Source organism: Opisthocomus hoazin, chromosome 1, assembly GCF_030867145.1.
Source record: "Opisthocomus hoazin isolate bOpiHoa1 chromosome 1, bOpiHoa1.hap1, whole genome shotgun sequence".
In the NCBI taxonomy this organism is placed as follows: Eukaryota; Metazoa; Chordata; class Aves; order Opisthocomiformes; family Opisthocomidae; genus Opisthocomus; species Opisthocomus hoazin.
The window spans coordinates 98,095,442-98,112,379 of record NC_134414.1 but is presented as its reverse complement, the minus strand read 5'-3'; the positions used below and the strand labels follow the sequence as shown (position 1 = coordinate 98,112,379).

The 16,938-nt window shown below is 44.5% G+C and overlaps 1 protein-coding gene across 16 annotated transcripts in view; it reads left to right on the top strand.

The window, feature by feature from the left end:
- The window catches only part of DMD (dystrophin), a 1,341,705-nt gene that overhangs the window by 186,452 nt on the left and 1,138,315 nt on the right, over positions 1-16,938 (top strand). Inside the window, exon 1 of one of the 16 annotated variants that reach the window (XM_075430186.1) lies at positions 9,356-9,658. The exons of the other annotated variants lie outside the window; for them this stretch is intronic. Coding sequence (XP_075286301.1) covers positions 9,616-9,658 — 43 coding nt within the window. The 5' untranslated portion in view covers positions 9,356-9,615. Of the gene's footprint in view, positions 1-9,355; positions 9,659-16,938 lie in introns of those variants that run through there. 16 annotated transcript variants of the gene reach the window in all.

Here is a 16,938-nt window from a genome sequence, read left to right as displayed (position 1 = left end):
CCTTTTGATGGCTCAGTATATCTGCTGAGTAGTCTGGCCCAGCTGACTCCAGTTAAAACTGATTTCGTTTCTGCTGAGGTGAAAGTTTCTCGAAGTTGGAGAATTGACAGGATTTGAGAATAAAAATCTGCAAAACAGGAACATTATGCGGCTAGGAAATGGAGGCAGCAAATACTACCCTGCTAAATCTGCGTGGGACCTCGCCCCAGAGAGAGTTCCCCTAAGTAAAAAGGACTTGTTCTTTCGCTGAAGCTTTCCAAAACAGATAGTGATTGCTGCTTGTTTTCTGAGTGTTACTTGTTATGTTGAACTAGGAAGAGGTGAGCCCAGCCCTTCTTTGTCCTAGATGCTCTCCAAAAAAGAATAACCCGCATTCCACAGCAACTATGGCAGGAAGGAGATAGCTTACTTGAGGAGAGCACACACAGAGTAATGAACTAATATGCTGGTTCATACGCTAGAGCATGTTTCCAGACAGAAGTGTTTCATGATATCAAAATACATTAAATGGAAACTGGATGGTTTCTAACAGCCCCTTACGTATGAGCGAGCTTTGCCTTAATTATTATATTGACTGCTAATTTTCTGTCTATAAACTTATATGTATCTCTTCCACTCTGGAAGCCAAAACCCACTACTTCCTTCAGAATTTAGAGCAAGTGGGTTTTTTTTTTTCTTGTCTTTTACTTTCTGGTCTGCAGATCAAATAAGCATACAGAGAAAAAAAACACAACACCTTTGCAACCTGTACTAAAAACCTCTACAATGTATTAATTTTTGAAGTAAAAATAGGCTAAGAAACAAAAGAAAGAAGTTCTTCAGTGGCTCACATTGGAAATATTTTCCTTTTTTTCTTCTTCTTTCTTGCTGATTTCACAGGAAAATCAGAAGCTGTCTGTTTACTCCTGTTGTGATAAATCTGTGGAAGATTTGTTTTTCCTCTGTTGCTGACACACAAGTGGTTTGGTTTTTTTATAACAGGAAGTGAATAAGAAAAAGACTCGGAGCCGGTCTACCCACCAGGGCAAAACCCCACACTGCGTAGTAGTTCTTAAAAGATTCCCGCCGCAGTTCTCCCTGCACATCAGTCCGAGAGTCCCTAGAGCTCAGCACTTCTTCCCACACGGATAGATGTGATAGAGTTGCAAATTCTGGCAAGAGCACAGAGACGTCTTGTTTTGAGCCTAATGGCTGAACTGAGCAATGGGCTTGGATTGCCTTGATATTTTTAGGTCAGCGCTGGCAGGGAGTTAAAAACAGGGTGGAATAAAGGTTGAAAAGTTTTCTGAAATTATAAGCAAAATACTGTCTGCCTTAGGTTTATGCTGTAAGCGCTCTGCCTGATGCTGAGTTGTATTGGCAAACAATGTGTGCCACTGGGATGTTTAAAAAGTCATAAGAGGTTTGCAAATCAGTTTTGTGCAGCGTGCTACCTATTTGTTATTTTCTTGTTTTATGTGTTAACAGGAAAGGACATTCTGTCTGTGTTAGGTGACATAAATGGCAGTGTGGTGTGCCTTTTGTTGGGGGTTTGTTTGGTACTTGCATCGTAGTAAATTACAGTGAGGTCGAAGATTTGCTGCTCTGTGGAGCTTGTTAATGTGAAGTTCTCATTTGATTTATTTATGTTGAATTGGGGACCTCCCCTCCCATATAAATTATTCTGGCTACTGTAATATTTCTTTTCTCTGTCAAAGCCATAATTTTCCAATTGTGTCTTTTTTTTTTTTTTTTTTTCCCCTGACAGAGAAGTCCTTTAATATGGTACGGGAGAGGAAGAGTCAGAGGCCTGAGAACTTGGTTCCCATGTCCAGTCTAAAGTTTGACCATTATCTTCAAGTCCTAACCTCCCTTCTGGTTTAGCTTGCTGAGACAATAAACTTGTCTGCCAAATTTGGATGTTGAAATCCATTTCTTTCTTAAGGTCATGCTGACGCATGCTGAACCCAGTCTCCTAAACGGTCCCTGAACAGGCAGTTTATTGTTGGGCCTTGTTTTCAGATCGCTACTGGCCTCTGCGGCATTTTCTCCAACTCTGCATTACTGTCACGCTCATACCATTAGAAAGGAGATATTTTCAACTTTATCAATACTTGGGTTTTGAAAAGAGCTCTCAAGCAGGAAAATAAACAGCCTCTGTATAAAGTGTTTGTTAATGGGTGGCTGAAAATCACCCTGATCATTACTGTGAAGGAGACTATTTTCTTTCATTTAACCCATTACTGATTGTGAAAGAGGAAGGCAACATTAAACTAGAGCTGCCAGCAATCATTTAAAAAAAATATACTTCTATCGTTCCAAGTTTTCTACATTTTCCAATGTCCCTGTGACTTCAAAGCTTGCTCCTTTCCCTTTTGTAGCCCGGGCGCTGTCGTCTCAGAGCACCGAGCCGTGCTGCTGCAGGTCGGAGCCTGCCACTTGCGGCATCTAGGAGGAAGAGTGAGGCAGGTGGCCTCTGACTACCACCATTTATCGAGCATACATTGGTTACTTGACATAGATGGGTGGGTTTGGATGACACAGATGGGGACATAGTTTGGATGGGTGTACTCTTCACTGGATAAAGAACTGGCTGCATGGCCGAGCGCAGAGAGTGGTGGTGAACGGAGTGAAATCCAGCTGGTGGCCAGTCACAAGTGGTGTTCCTCAGGGCTCAGTTTTGGGTCCAGTCTTGTTTAACATCTTTATCAGTGATCTGGATGAGGGGATTGAGTGCAGCCTCAGTAAGTTTGCAGATGACAGCAAGCTGGATGGGAGTGTCAATCTGCTTGAGAGTAGGAAGGCCCTGCAGAGGGATCTGCACAGACTGGATCAATGGGCTGAAGCCAGCTGTATGAGGTTCAACAAGGCCAAGTGCTGGGTCCTGCACTTGGGTCACAACAACCCCATGCAATGCTACAGGCTTAGGGAGGAGTGGCTGGAAAGCTACCCAGCGGAAAAGGAGCTTGAGGTGTTGGTCGACAGCCGGCTGAACATGAACCAGAAGTGTGCCCAGGTGGGCAAGAAGGCCAACGGCATCCTGGCTTGTATCAGGAATAGTGTGGCCAGCAGGAGTAGGGAGGTGATCGTGCTCCTGTACTCAGCACTGGTGAGGCCACACCTCGAATACTGTGTTCACTTTTGGGCCCCTCACTACAAGAAGGACATTGAGGTGCTGGAGCGTGTCCAGAGAAGGGCAACAAGGCTGGTGAGGGATCTAGAGAACAAGTCTTATGAGGAGCAGCTGAGGGAGCTGGGGCTGTTTAGTGTGGGGAAGAGGAGGCTGAGGGGGTACCTTATTGCTCTCTACAACTACCTGAAAGGAGGTTGTAGTGAGGCAGGTGTTGGTCTCTTCTCCCAGGTAACTAGCGATAGGATATGAGACAGTGGCCTCAAGTTGCATCAGGGGAGGTTTAGATTAGATATTAGGAGAAATTTCTTTACTGAAAGAGTGGTCAGACATTGGAACAGGCTGCCCAGGGAGGTGGTTGAGTCCCCAGCCCTGGAGGTGTTTAAAAATCATGTAGATGTGGCACTTCGGGGTATGGTTTAGTAGGCATAGCGGTGTTGGGTGGATGGTTGGACTTGATGGTCTTAGAGGTCTTTTCCAATCTATGATTCTATGATTCTATGACAGATCTATAGCGAGGCTGTGATTCGCTCTCTGTTGGTGAAGAAAGCCAGAGCTTTTAATGATGCTTCAGACAAAAGAAACCCATGTTGCCTTTGTTGGCGTGGCGACCTGGTTCAGGAACGGCACGGCGACCAACCCCAGGCCGCTCGGGCCATCAGCTCGCAGACACCAATGTGGTGGACGGCAAATGGCGTTTATTGACGGGTAGCACAGTATTATATAGCTTAGGTTTACAGCGTCACTTCCGTCTGCTTACACCTATGGGCTAAACGCTACTGGTTATCAGGAGAGGAGGGGGGGGCCTACCTTTCCGTACAGCACGACATCTTCCGACCGCCAGGCCCTAACTATCCACATTTCCCCCCTCCTTATGCTTAACTAAATAGGTTAATATAAAATATAAAAGTGTTAATACTTAACCTTAAGACTTAAACTTAATATCTGGCCAGACTTAACCTTACTTAACCTTAACTACAATTTAAAAAATGTAAATATTAAAATCTTACGATTACAAAGATAAGGTACCTTAGACAAATGCATTTGTAAATTAGCTAAAATATAATCTTAAAAATTCTATTGTTATTCTTATTCTATATTGTACAGTAGTGTTAAAAAGTATATGCTATAAACTTGAATAGAAAACATAAGGCACAGTAAACAGGTAGAAGTTAACTTTTAGGGACGATTGAGGGTAACACTGGGTAGGTACATTTTTAAAGCAGTTGTTGGTGTTCTACGAACATGATGTTAACTTTCTCTAGCCGACTCTTGACGAATGACACGATCTTGTTCAGTATACAGGGTCCAAAAATTAGTGTCATTACGATCATCGCAATCGGCCCTATCAAGGTGGATATCAGGGTGGTTAACCATGGCGAATGGTTAAACCACGACTCAAACCATCCTTGTTGGGCTTCTTTGTCTCTTTTTCTTTTTTCTAGACCTTCTCTAAGTTTGGCCATGGTATCTCTGACTACTCCGGTGTGATCAGCATAAAAACAGCACTCTTCCCCTAATGCAGCGCAGAGGCCTCCCTGTCGCAAGAAAAGAATATCCATTCCCCTCCTATTTTGTAACACAACTTCTGATAGTGAGGAACTTCCAGGCTTGGACAGAACGTTTGCTGACTTGTCATCTTCTTTGGTCACCGGGGTATACGGGTTACGGGGGTGTCCGATGATCCGGTCCTGTGAACAAAAACTCACAGTTTTCATTAGTTTTACTCTGGCTAGTATGGTGCGAACAGCCACCTGGATCGGGGTTAGATGCTCTTCCTTCGCGACATGCTTAATCATGTCTGCGATACACGACCCTGCTGATAGTGATCGCAGGATTTCTTTGGTTGTCGAATTACACTGCTGATGTAAACATTCTGCTACGACTGGGCCTTTTGCCTCCACAGGCAAGGCTGATGAATCGACCGCTGCTTGGAGACGATCCACAAATGTTGTGAAACTCTCACTCTCACTTTGCTTAATTGTGGACCATGGCGATGGTTTGGCAATGACTCTAGAGGCTATGCGAATAGCTTCTCTGGCCGCACGAGTAGTTGTAATGACTTCATGGGCCCGCAGGCCCTGGGCTTGTGCCTGGGGAGTAATCATGGTGGGATCTGTGCCCATTAACCGCTGCAGGCTGGAGCCATGCAGTGGATGGTCTGCCCCAGTTACTTGGGCCAATTGCCTCGCACAGTTGTCCTCCCATTCTTGTTTAAAAACGATCATCCCTGCCCCGTCAAAGATCAATCTACAAGTTTGTTTTATATCGAACGGGAGCATATCGTCTCCCCCGAAGACACCATCTATGAGGGCGGAGACAATGGCAGAATTAAGGCCTTTATCTGCGATTGCCTTAACAATCGCTTGTATATCCTTAGGGTTTATCGGTGTGTGGACCCTCTGTCCCCCGTCCGTCACCTGGACCGGGAACGCTAGCGCGGCCGATGGGGTCCAGTCGGCGCACGTAATCTTTATTTTCCTCCAGTCCGTGAGAGGGATTTCTCCCCCTCGCAGTTTCTCTTTAATTTGGATGGGGATATTTTGGCTCTTGACTTTATTTATCTTTGTTTTCTTCTCTTCTAAACTTAAATTAGTTACGAGCCACTCATCCCCGCTAGTGTCTGACTCGGAGTCGGAACTCGACTGACTGGTTACTTCCGGTCTCCAGTACCTTTTTGCTGAGCTCTGGCCCCCTCCCCTATGGGCGGGCTGCTCCTCCCCCCGCCCGGGCCCGCCCCGCCCTCCGCTCGGTGGGGTGCCCACCTAACAGGCGCATCTTTTGAAATGCACGCGCCGGTTGGCTCTCTGCCCCCCGCTGGCCCCCTTTCCCCTTCTAGGTCGCTCCTACCGCTCCTCTCCCCCCTGTTCTCCTCCGCCTCCCCTTTGTGTGCGCTTGATAACTTTAGCGCTTCCTCCCTGTTATCACCAAAGGAATTTTCGTCCCGCCTTTCCCCTTTGTGCTCGGTGCCATCTTGGGGCGCATAGGGCGGTGGTGTGGCCCAGACTTTATTAGACTCTGTTTCTTTCGCGGCACCCCTAGCCTCCTCGGCTAACCCGCCCCAGAAGGATTTAGCTTGTTTCTCTCCCTCTGTAAGCGGGTCGGGGTCCGGGAGTTGAGGGGACGTGTCGCCCTCTTGCTGATTTTTAGGCTCAGCAGAACCGTTATCGTCTGGGGGGTGCGAAGTCTGTGTAGCTGCCCCGATTCCCAATTTTGGGGTAGCCAACAAACAGTTCTTTGCCGCCTTCCAGGTCTCCTGCTCTTGTATAGCTTTCTGCAGGGCCTGCACGACTTTCCCCCACGACTTAAGCTTTTTCCCACAACCCGAGGACATCGTTTCCTCGGCTAACACTTTAGTGCACTTATCCCACACCTCAGGGTGGAGAATATCCACCGGCTGGTCAATGACCCCAATTTGCAAAAGCCTCGCAACTGCGAGCGTAAAATCTTTGGGCTTACAATCAATTCCCCACTGCTTATGTAATTGCGATACGACCTTCACAAGGGCTTCCATCCTCCTTGTTGGTCCGGGAGCGTCCTCCCCGCCGGGCTGGTCCCGCCGCTCCGGCCGCCGTTCACCCGACTCCAGGCGAGTCTTTCCCGGGTTTCGGCACCACTTGTTGCCTTTGTTGGCGTGGCGACCTGGTTCAGGAACGGCACGGCGACCAACCCCAGGCCGCTCGGGCCATCAGCTCGCAGACACCAATGTGGTGGACGGCAAATGGCGTTTATTGACGGGTAGCACAGTATTATATAGCTTAGGTTTACAGCGTCACTTCCGTCTGCTTACACCTATGGGCTAAACGCTACTGGTTATCAGGAGAGGAGGGGGGGGCCTACCTTTCCGTACAGCACGACATCTTCCGACCGCCAGGCCCTAACTATCCACAAACCCAAACACCCTATTAACAAGCAAACCTGATGTGCCAAAATGATAAACCTGTTCCAGGTTATACATGCAACGTAAATGTAGACTTGTCAGTGCTGGTCTGTAGGGGCTGACTGGTGCAGATAAAACCTCTTTTCAGTAGAGTTGACGTTTCTTGGTGTTAACCAATTACAGTATTCATAACTGCTGAAATAGCATTTAGTTTTTAAGAGCCTCTCAATTTTCTTTACCTCTCCCCCAAAACAAAAAATCAAACAAGCAAAAAAACCCCTAAAAATCCAAAACCAATCAGAAAACCCAGTAGATTTGAACACTCACTTTTGTTATTCTCTGTATGTCCCAATAAATCTTGACTCTTTTCCCATTGACTGGAGGAGCATCAATAGGAGGAAGGGCAAATGTTTCTAGGCTGAAGGTTTCTGCACTTCTGTGAAAGAACCTGTAAAGAATTGTCTCTCTTGAGACAAAGGAGTTTGAACTCCCCCGACAAGAAGAGGGGAAACAAATCTGGATTTCCTGCATCAAATTGTTTAATTTGTGAGCTGTTGTAAGTATTACCACTAGACACTTCTTTGAACCATCTTTTAGAAGGAAGTATTGAGTAGCACTGCATTTCTTGCAGAGCCTGATCTGAGTATTCTCTGATGCTCTTAAAGATATGTCAGAGAGGATGACTAATCCTCATGAATTTTGTGGATTGTGACTAGAGTTAGGTGTAAAACAGACTGCAGAGCTCTGAGGAGATGAAGGCCCACTGGTCGTATTCAGAAACAGAGCTTTAGGCACCTGGAAAGTTTTGCAGAAAAAGTTTGTCACCTTGAAATGAATAGGAGCCAGGAGGATCACAGTACTAGCATTAGACACCTGCCTTCAAGATAACTTTCACTTGTAGGCTCTAAGTACATTACTGGGCCTTGGTTATTGACAGCATGTGCTATCAAGGATGACCTTAGATATTTTAAAACAGAACTTTTGCACAATAAGCAGTTCCTTTCCTGAGTTTGCTCAGTCTCTTTCTCCCTCAAATAATCAAAATGCTGCTGCTGTCACGGTGTGCTCTGCTCTGCTTCAGATTATTTTCTACATCAGTTCATGACTTCAGTTCCTGTGGACTGCAAATTAATCCTTAGGAGTCTGTTGGCGTGTACTGTACATCCAGGTTCTCCAGGGTATTAATTTGACTATCGGTGTAGAAAATGCCAGTGGCTGTAAGGGTATATTATGCAATTCATTTTTGTGTTTATTTTTCTGTATAATACAGGAATTTACTTATAAACTTGTAATCACCTTGACTAGACACTTTAACCTTTAAAACAGAAAAATAACATTTTTCACTATTTTAGGGATAGATTTTAAAAAATAATGAACAGTATAAGAGTGTTTTTTGAAATGACTTTTCAATGGAAGCCATGAGTTAATAACGTGATTCTTTATGGCCTGTCTCTAAAGTCCACATATACTGTACAAAATATATACTGTAGAAAGCAGCCTTGTAAAAATCTGGGTTTGGTGAAGGACACCACAGCCCCGTTCCCAAGCATTGTGTGGATGCCTGCTTTTCCTTCCTGTATAAACTAAGGTGGCCTGGGACTGAATGCAGGGGGAGGGCGTGAGCCCGTGTCCCAGCTGTTTGAGACCAGCAGCTGTAGGGATCTGGGAGCAGAGAGATGTTCCCGCTGTTTGGAAGAGGCAGTGAAAGGCAGCTTGCATACGGTCCTGCCTCTGCTTCTTCTGCGGCGTGTTTCTGGGCTGTGTATAGCAGCAGCACCGCGTGGTTCTGTTGGGAGTGGAAAGGTCAATGGTAAGGCAATAGCCTTTTTTTTTTTTTTTTTTTTTAAAGCAGCTACTGACTTATCACAACCTGCATTAGTGTTTGCACACTCAGTCTGGCAACGACACTATTTTTGGGTTTGTTTATATTTTCCCCTGCCTGGGAGAGAGGTTGCAATTCCGAAAGGTCTCGTCTGGGAGAGAACGGCTGAATACAGGGAGGGTTACCGGTCCTCTCCCGAAAAAGGAGGATCCTGGCTGGGGCTGGGCTGGGGCTCGTTTGCTGGGGAGGGGGCAAATCTGTCTCATAGGGCTCTCAGGGGAACTGCACAAAGGGAGCAGTAAATGTCTTCACCCTGCTCTGTAGCGCTGAATGTTCCTTGGGAAGCTGTAACGCTGAATTTAAATCCATTGCACATGCCACCATGGAAGCAGAGCCTTATATGTCGAGTGCATGGGCTGTCCTATTATGGGAAATCAACTCTGTTTTGAGGGAAGCACAGAGCATTGCTTCTGCGCAGGTCCTGGAATTTGAAACATTTAGGGGCCTCCAAAGAGCACTGGCATTAGTTACCATGCCGGCCGGGTGGAAGTGAGGATCCCTGCCTCTCCCTGCCCGGGACACGGACCCTGCCGGCAGCCAGCCCGGAGCTGCATCCCACCAGGGTCCTGCCTGCGCCCTCCTCCTCTGCAGAGCTGCTGGGGCTGGTGCAGGGACACATCTGTCACTGTGCAGGGACGAGCCTAGTTCGGCAAAAGCTACTGGAGCAGCAAAGTTGGAATATACTTTGCCAAGAAATATTTTGCTGTTGTTTTCCTTTTTCCTCTTCTTTTGTGGAGAGATTTCATGTCTGCTCACATGCTTTGGTATGAGGAAGTGGAAGATGATTGTAAGTATGAACAGCCTGACAATATTTATCACAATATTCACTTTGACAGAGCAGTGTAGTGCTATGCAACCCACTAACAGCATGCATTTTTATATGTTTGCTTTCCAAGTCTAAAGGAGGAGAGCACCAGGGGGGGAAAATAAAGACATTTTTTTCGCCTCTGTTATGGGGGTAATGCACAGTACATTATATATAAAAGAAGTGCTCCAGTAACAGTACCCAGCTCTCCTTCAAATAAAAAGAACCCATTTCTTCCTGAGGTTCACCACTTATTAAAGGATGGGGTTAAAAAAGAAAGAATTGAGAAGACAGACCAATACATTTGAAAAAAAGTAGTGTCATTATTCTAATAATGTGGCAACACATCAAAGGATTAACCAATTGCTTTGAACTTTAATGGCGTACACAGTTTCACTGCTTAATAATAACTTATGGAGTAAGAGATCTCTTCTCTGGCCACTGAACTGTCTGGTAACAAGCGAATGAAGGGGTGTCAGTTTTGCTCAAAGTGAGCAGCAGCTGAGCTCTCCCATGTGCTTCCCAGAAAAGAACAGGGATGTTTTCCGGACTTGCACTCGTTTGTTAGTTTAAAGCTATCCTTTCTGTGCAATAAGAAGAAAAACAGAGGATGCCAAGAGTAGGGGACTGAAGAGACCCAAGAAGGAAAGAACGACAGAGTTTAAAAATCCATCTGCCATGCTCCCAGATGATCTTTCTTCTTCCTTCCCCTCCCTGGCTCCCCAGACTGATTGTGCCGGGCAAAAAACAAGTGTCAGTATTGTCCAGACTTAATCTATGGTCCCTGCCCCCTGTTTTATAATCTGTTTTGGCTCTTCCACTTTCAACTTAGTCCTGTGTCTGTATGATAATAGAATTCCTGTTTTTCTTTATTTTTCTGATCATAAAAGCCATGGGAATACATACATGCTGTCGGTTTCCCCCATAACATATAATGAACTGTATGGTCACTAACTTCTGATGAAGCTTCCTGAATATAATGGTAGATATTGTTACATTTGACAGGAAAGAAGCTTAAAACAGAAAAGTTCAGGGTGCAAGTGTGGTCTTATGTTATAGTTTGCTTTACCTTTTTTTAAGGTGAACTCAAACTGTGTTTCCTTGTGCAGTAAATAAGTCTTACATGAGCTATAAACTTTCCAGACAGTTTTGTACTGCAGCGAGAGGTCCTGCAGTGATAGGTCCCTATACTTGTTGGACACAGTCTGACAGTTCAAGAAGGGGCAGAATAATGAGATCGTCGTCGTCAGTATTAAATAATTAGGAGACGGATTGCTTCACTTCTGAAAATATTGGGGGTGAGGTTGGGAAGAAGAAATGTCATGGGTTTCTCTTAAGGGGTTTTACTCCTGGTTGGCAAAAGGAAGACGGCATGCTCTAGAGCAAACCACAAAGTGCCCAGCCCTTTCCACTGGTCCTCTTTGGAGAGGAATACAGAGGATTTATTGTCTTCATTTTTCTGTATACGCTCTTTCCAAAGGAGTCACAATATCAGCCCAGACTGCTTGTCCTCAGCATTGAGGAGGAGACAGTGCTGCAAGGGAAGCTGGGCAGGTGCTTGCTAAGTGAGGGGGAAAAGATCTTTGCTGCTTAGCTCAAGAGTTATAATTGCGCTCTGAAGATGTAGTAGGTGAAAGAAAGAAAAAAATAGCTGTGTTAGACCTTTTGAATAATATGAATAGAAAACCAGAGTTGCATCTAACAGATGAATAGCATTCATGACGAGCCATTAAATCACTTGCTAAATTATGTCACGTAACTATGTTCATATCTAAAATGAAAGGGAGCTATCCTAGCACTTCTTTAGCTGAATTGATTTCCTCACCTGTATCCTCGCTCTTTTAAAGGGCATGGCATTTTTCTTGATATAGTTTTGTATAATATTGTCAAGGTTTTTTATAGTTGTATTTGAATAATAAAGGAAAAACCCATATCTGCACTATGTGACAAAGTGTGTCCAAAATAATGCTCTCAAATTTATCCCCAGCCTTCATTCAGGATATGTCATTTCTGCTACTTCTTGCCTGTGCTTGCTTTGCTTCTTTGTCTATATTGGATGAAAACTTTTTGCTCTTAGAGGTGACAGCAGTCGCTTAGACCTCTGCATTGTTTTTTAAATCCATCCTTTCCCTTTCTCTTTTCTTAAAGTCCCCTCTCCAATCCTCCATCCACCTCTGCATTCACCCCTTCCCTTTTCAGCAGTAAAGGTGGGTTCTCTGTTCCTGCTTTTTCTCACTTCTGATGCGAATGACCTTGTGGAAACATGAAGGTATTTATTCATTGCCAAACGCTTTACCTCCTTCCCCGAGCTATTCAGTGTTCTGCCTGAGTTAGACTGGAAACTCCTTGGGGCAGCGACTGTCTCTTCGTAGGTTTCTGCAGAGGCTGTGACAATGACACCTAAATAATAAAGTGTCAGAGAAATGAGATATCATAAATTTCATTTTATTTTAATTAAGATGAGATTACTGTGAAGTTTATCTCAGAAGCCACCCTCCCTTGGGGATTCAGTATCATATGCTGTATTTCTTTTTCTAGCAGATATAATCCTCTTTCTGCGTCCTTACTCTGACATGGAACCAAATTCTGCTTGCAGTTGCACACAGGCATCCTCTTTCTCTGCTTGGATTTGCACGAAGTAGTGACTAAAAATAGAATTAATCATCAAACCAGAGCCAATGCAGAAAAGAAACTAATCCTGCCTGAAATTTGGTGGCCATGAGTGGTCTCTTACCAGTTATCACGGGTTTACTGTGGCAGGGGGGTCCATCCAGGTCCGTGCTTTAGCTCAGGCCAGAAGCGCATTTCTGAAGCGGATTCCCAGCTATCCCTGCTTATTCCCCATGCCTTGGTGCGCATCCCAGAGGACGCGCCCCGCAGCCCTTTGGCAGGAGGCGCTCTGTGTTCGGCTGATGGGCACGAACTCTCAGCGGGTGTGTGGGGCACGGGGTTCACCCTGAAGCTGCTCCAGAACAGGCCTGGTGGTGCTCGTGCAGCTTGGGGGGAGCCCTGGGTGGGCAGCACCAGCCCCGCCATGTTGCAAAGCTGGCTTCCGCTGGGCCGCGTGGTTTGCTGTGGCCCAAGAGAGCTGGGTGAGATAGGAGGAGGACGGCAGCAAATTTCTTGGATCTTGGATGTGAGGAAGGAACTGCTTGTAAAGTCGCTCCCCAGCTGGTGCAGTAGGAGCTGTCTGCTCCTGCCTAGCACCCGCTCCCTCGGCCCTGGTCCCCGGGCTGCCCGGGGGCATCACAGCTGGCCGCGGCTCGCTCCAGGGTGGTTATGGAGCACGGGATCGCATTCAGGGAACAGCAGTCTGGCAGCGTGCGGCATGTGAAACTGGCGATTCTGTGAAAATTAACCCCCTCACTTTCTAAATTTTTTTTTTCAGGAGGAGAAAATTCATTTATGTTACTAATAGAATGTAGTTACTGAACAGGTAGAGTTATTTGTAACTGAACAGGTACCGTATTTGTAGAAAAAGGTTAACCCTTGACTAATACTGTGAAATTATCTGAGCCTCAGAATTGTCCAAGGGGTTAAACATTCTTAAATGATCGCCAGAGGGAACAGGATTAAGCTCATGTATTTTTGTCATGGATTACTGTTAGACAGCATCACATTGAACAGGATGGTGAACCAAGCAGCCTTGATTTGAAAAGGCTGACTTGTTGATTTTCACAGTACATTTTCAATTAAATGTTACCCCAAAGCTTAATTATTATTCAGGAGGATAACCATTGTACTGTGTTATAGCTAACCGCCGGAAAAAAGACTCCTCGATAAATTTAGCAGAACTTTATAACATCACGTTGCCGTTGAGGAGGATGTACTTGCGATAATACCGTATCGCTGTCAGGGGAAGCAGAACAGCACCGGGAGTTTTAAATGATTGTGCCTTATCAAAGACTGAGCTTTGTGGAGAGCAGAAATAATGGTTAGCAGAGTGTGGCTTTGCAGAACGGCTTGCCAGCTGGGCTGCGCCAGGGAACGCGCTCCTTCATCTTCCTGGCGAAACACATGTGGAACAAAGGAGTTGTTTGGGTTCAGAGTACTCGCTGCAGAGACCACAGAGACCTCCCTTCTAGGTTATTTGCCACATGTGCAACAGATCGGAACATTTTTAATGGTGTGTTTTGAAGGACAGATAGGCTGGATTTTAAGAAAGTCATAATCTTTCTTGGTTGTGGTCGCAAGTCCTATTTTAATTTGGGGTTATTATTTAGAGCATGAGGCTGATAATATTTGGGAGGTTTTCTGGTCCTTTCTCTAAGTCTATATTTTTTAAATAATCTATGATTCTATGATTAAATTTTTATCATGCTGTTTTTCATTCCAGAAGGCAAAATACAATTTGTATGTGTTGCAAGGATATGTAGAAGAAAGAAATAGTATTATGCGAGCAAAAGCATATGTTCTTGTACATTTGAATATGTTCATACAAGATAACAGTTAAGATAGCATATCTGTGCTTAATTTATTTCTTAAAACATTTTAGAAGGATCATCATCTTCAGCAGAGACAAATTAGCATCATTCTAATGATAAAAAACTCGCAGTTGTAGAAGTTTCCTCATAGAAATGTTACAGAAGTATGTTAGACCTAAGGGTGGTTTTGTTTTCTACCGTATTTTTCTATGAAGTATCCTAATGGTTTGGGGATTCCTTTTTACAAAAAAAGCTTAAAACTCTTTAGTGAGTAGAGATGACCTAGCTGGGGACCCAGAATATCACATTTTTGCTTACCTTACTTTTGCTAAAAGATTTTGAAAGATCCCTGAGACCTCGTGGGATTATGAGCACCATAGAACGAGAGAGAGACTTTTAGTCAGGCTAATCAAACCCTTTTTGCCTGTTTCTTTTAACCACTTTATTCTTCTGGCTGTCAGCAAAGTGTAAGCAAGCTATGGGTCTCTTGTCCTCCAAAAGTGTCCCAGCATAAACAGCAAACCCCAGTATCTGATATTCTTAATATAAACTTAGGAAGAAGATGGGCAAAAATTTACTTGTAGTGTGCACTGAACTAGGTATGTGCATTGTCCTGCGGGATGCCCAATAACTCGTATTTTTTATAAAGTCTGGAAGTTGTTCTCACTTGTGAAAAGCCAGTTACGCTGCCTGCAGGAGCATGCCCGTGAGCTGGGATGCCTGCGGGGGAGCCCCCCGTGTCGCCCCACCGGTGCTTGCTGCTTTCTAAAACCGGCGCCCGCCCGCGTGGCTGAGCGTCTGCACTCGTGTGTGCTGGGTGTACGGGAAATTATCCACGGGTAAGGCTTTTAATTGTGTGCAGCACAGGGAATTGAAGGAATTTAAAAGGTGATTTGAATTTGACATTTCTGCTTTTTATTCTGAAAGATACTTTTGATTAAAGCGTTGGAAGGCTCAGCTAATGGAGGCGTTGCTGCTATTTGAGATATACAGGGTATGAGATTTGAAGGCAAGCCAAATCACAATGAGACGGAATAATGATGTCCTTGGTTTATTTTTCACTTGGTACATTCAGGTTTTGATTGGATTCTGAGTGAGGCAACAGTTTTCTCTCCCAGAAAGCAGTGCTGGTCCTTGGAGGCTTGCAGCCTGTTATCAAAGCTGAAGCGTTTTCTTGTGAAGGTCATGGACTGCAGTGGCAGGAGCGGGTGAGAAAAACCAAAGGGGTGGCAGGGGGAGGAGGGAGAGGGGAAAGAAAGAAAGAAAGATTTCCTTATTGGTCCTAACCAGGTACAAGCTTCTTATAAGAAACATTTCTTCAGTGAGACCTATTACTACTTTGACCCAGCTAGCACTTTGCTGATAGCATATATATCAAAAGATTTGTGGAGAACTCCGAGGTCTCTGTCTATGTGTCCTCCTCCCTCCTAACCCTCTTACTGCTCTTGTCACATACAAATACTTCAATAGTTCCCTTCACCTTGTTCTCTCATTCATTTTTTTCCCCCAATGCTTTAAAGTTTTTCTTTGGAAAAGCCTGTTCATGAATTATTTCTCTCCAAACAAAGCTCAGCGCTTCCCAGTTGTTGCTGAGGTGGTGGAAAATTCATGCAGGCACCGTATTTTCTAAAAGGTTAATAACATTGTATAGTTAGCATTGAAGATATTAAAGAGCGCCTCGTGGAGTTACTGGATGATGGATGCTGTAAATAAGCAGATAGGGGCCCACGACACATTCTGATGTAAATGGCTGATGCCAAAGGTGGGAATAACTGAGAAGATTTCTGTGCCTGTTTCTTTAATATGGGGAAAAATGCTGTTAGACATAAAGCTGTCCTGTCACATTCCTGGGCTTAAAAAGTATGAGCTGGCTCCCCAACCCTTGCTGCCTGTCTAACCCATCCCAAAACTGATCAACTGATAAGAAAGGAAAACGTGAGGTTGTCTGGGGACAGGGAAAGCAAGAAGGATGGAGGCGCTCCTTGCTGCAGAGAGATCCGTGTGGGACTACCTTGGAGGCAGTGATCCTGCCCAGCTTAAAAAAGGGCTTGTTAAAACTACTCGTCACGATCAAAGGGAAGAGGAAACTCAGAAGGTGCCAACCTGTGGTGGGCCAATGGTCAATTTGTGGATGTGATGTGTACAGCTCTACTAATTCGAACAAACTCGGTTTGGTCTTTTTTGTGTTGCTTTTAGTGAAGATGGTTAGCAGCCCAAAATGAATTATTACTTTGCTCTAAATTCAGGAAAACAACAATATTTCTTTTATTCATTTGGTTTTATTTACTGTCAACCTTCTCTTATCATGTGATTTAGTACATATTTTATGCTTATTCCCTACCCCACCCTTCCAAGCCCTGCAAATGATGCTGAAAATAGAAATCAGTATGTTTTTACGCCAAATTCTAAGGCCACATTTATAAATGCTTGGTCGACTGATGGTTACTCAATCTCCAAAAATGCAGAAGATCCAGATTAAAGTGTTTGCTCTTCTTATGCTCTCTGTTTACAGAGGAAAAAGTTTCAGTTGCATCAGATGTTGAATGGAAACCAAAGGTGAAGCCAAGAAACTTTTCACAAAAAGGAATTCTTGTTTTCTCGCCAACATGAGAACAATTCCTTTTATAGCAGTCTGTAAAGGACAGGCACGTTATAGGGTTGATTCTATGCCTTCTGTTCTTCCAAATAATTAAATAAATTAGTTCTCAAAGCTCTAACAAGACCAAGAAGGGAAACTTAAAACTGTGAAATAAATAGTGATTTTCAGGAGCAATTATCTAACAGTAGAATGTATAACATTTAATGGAAAAAAAAAAGCTTTATAAACATAAGAAATTA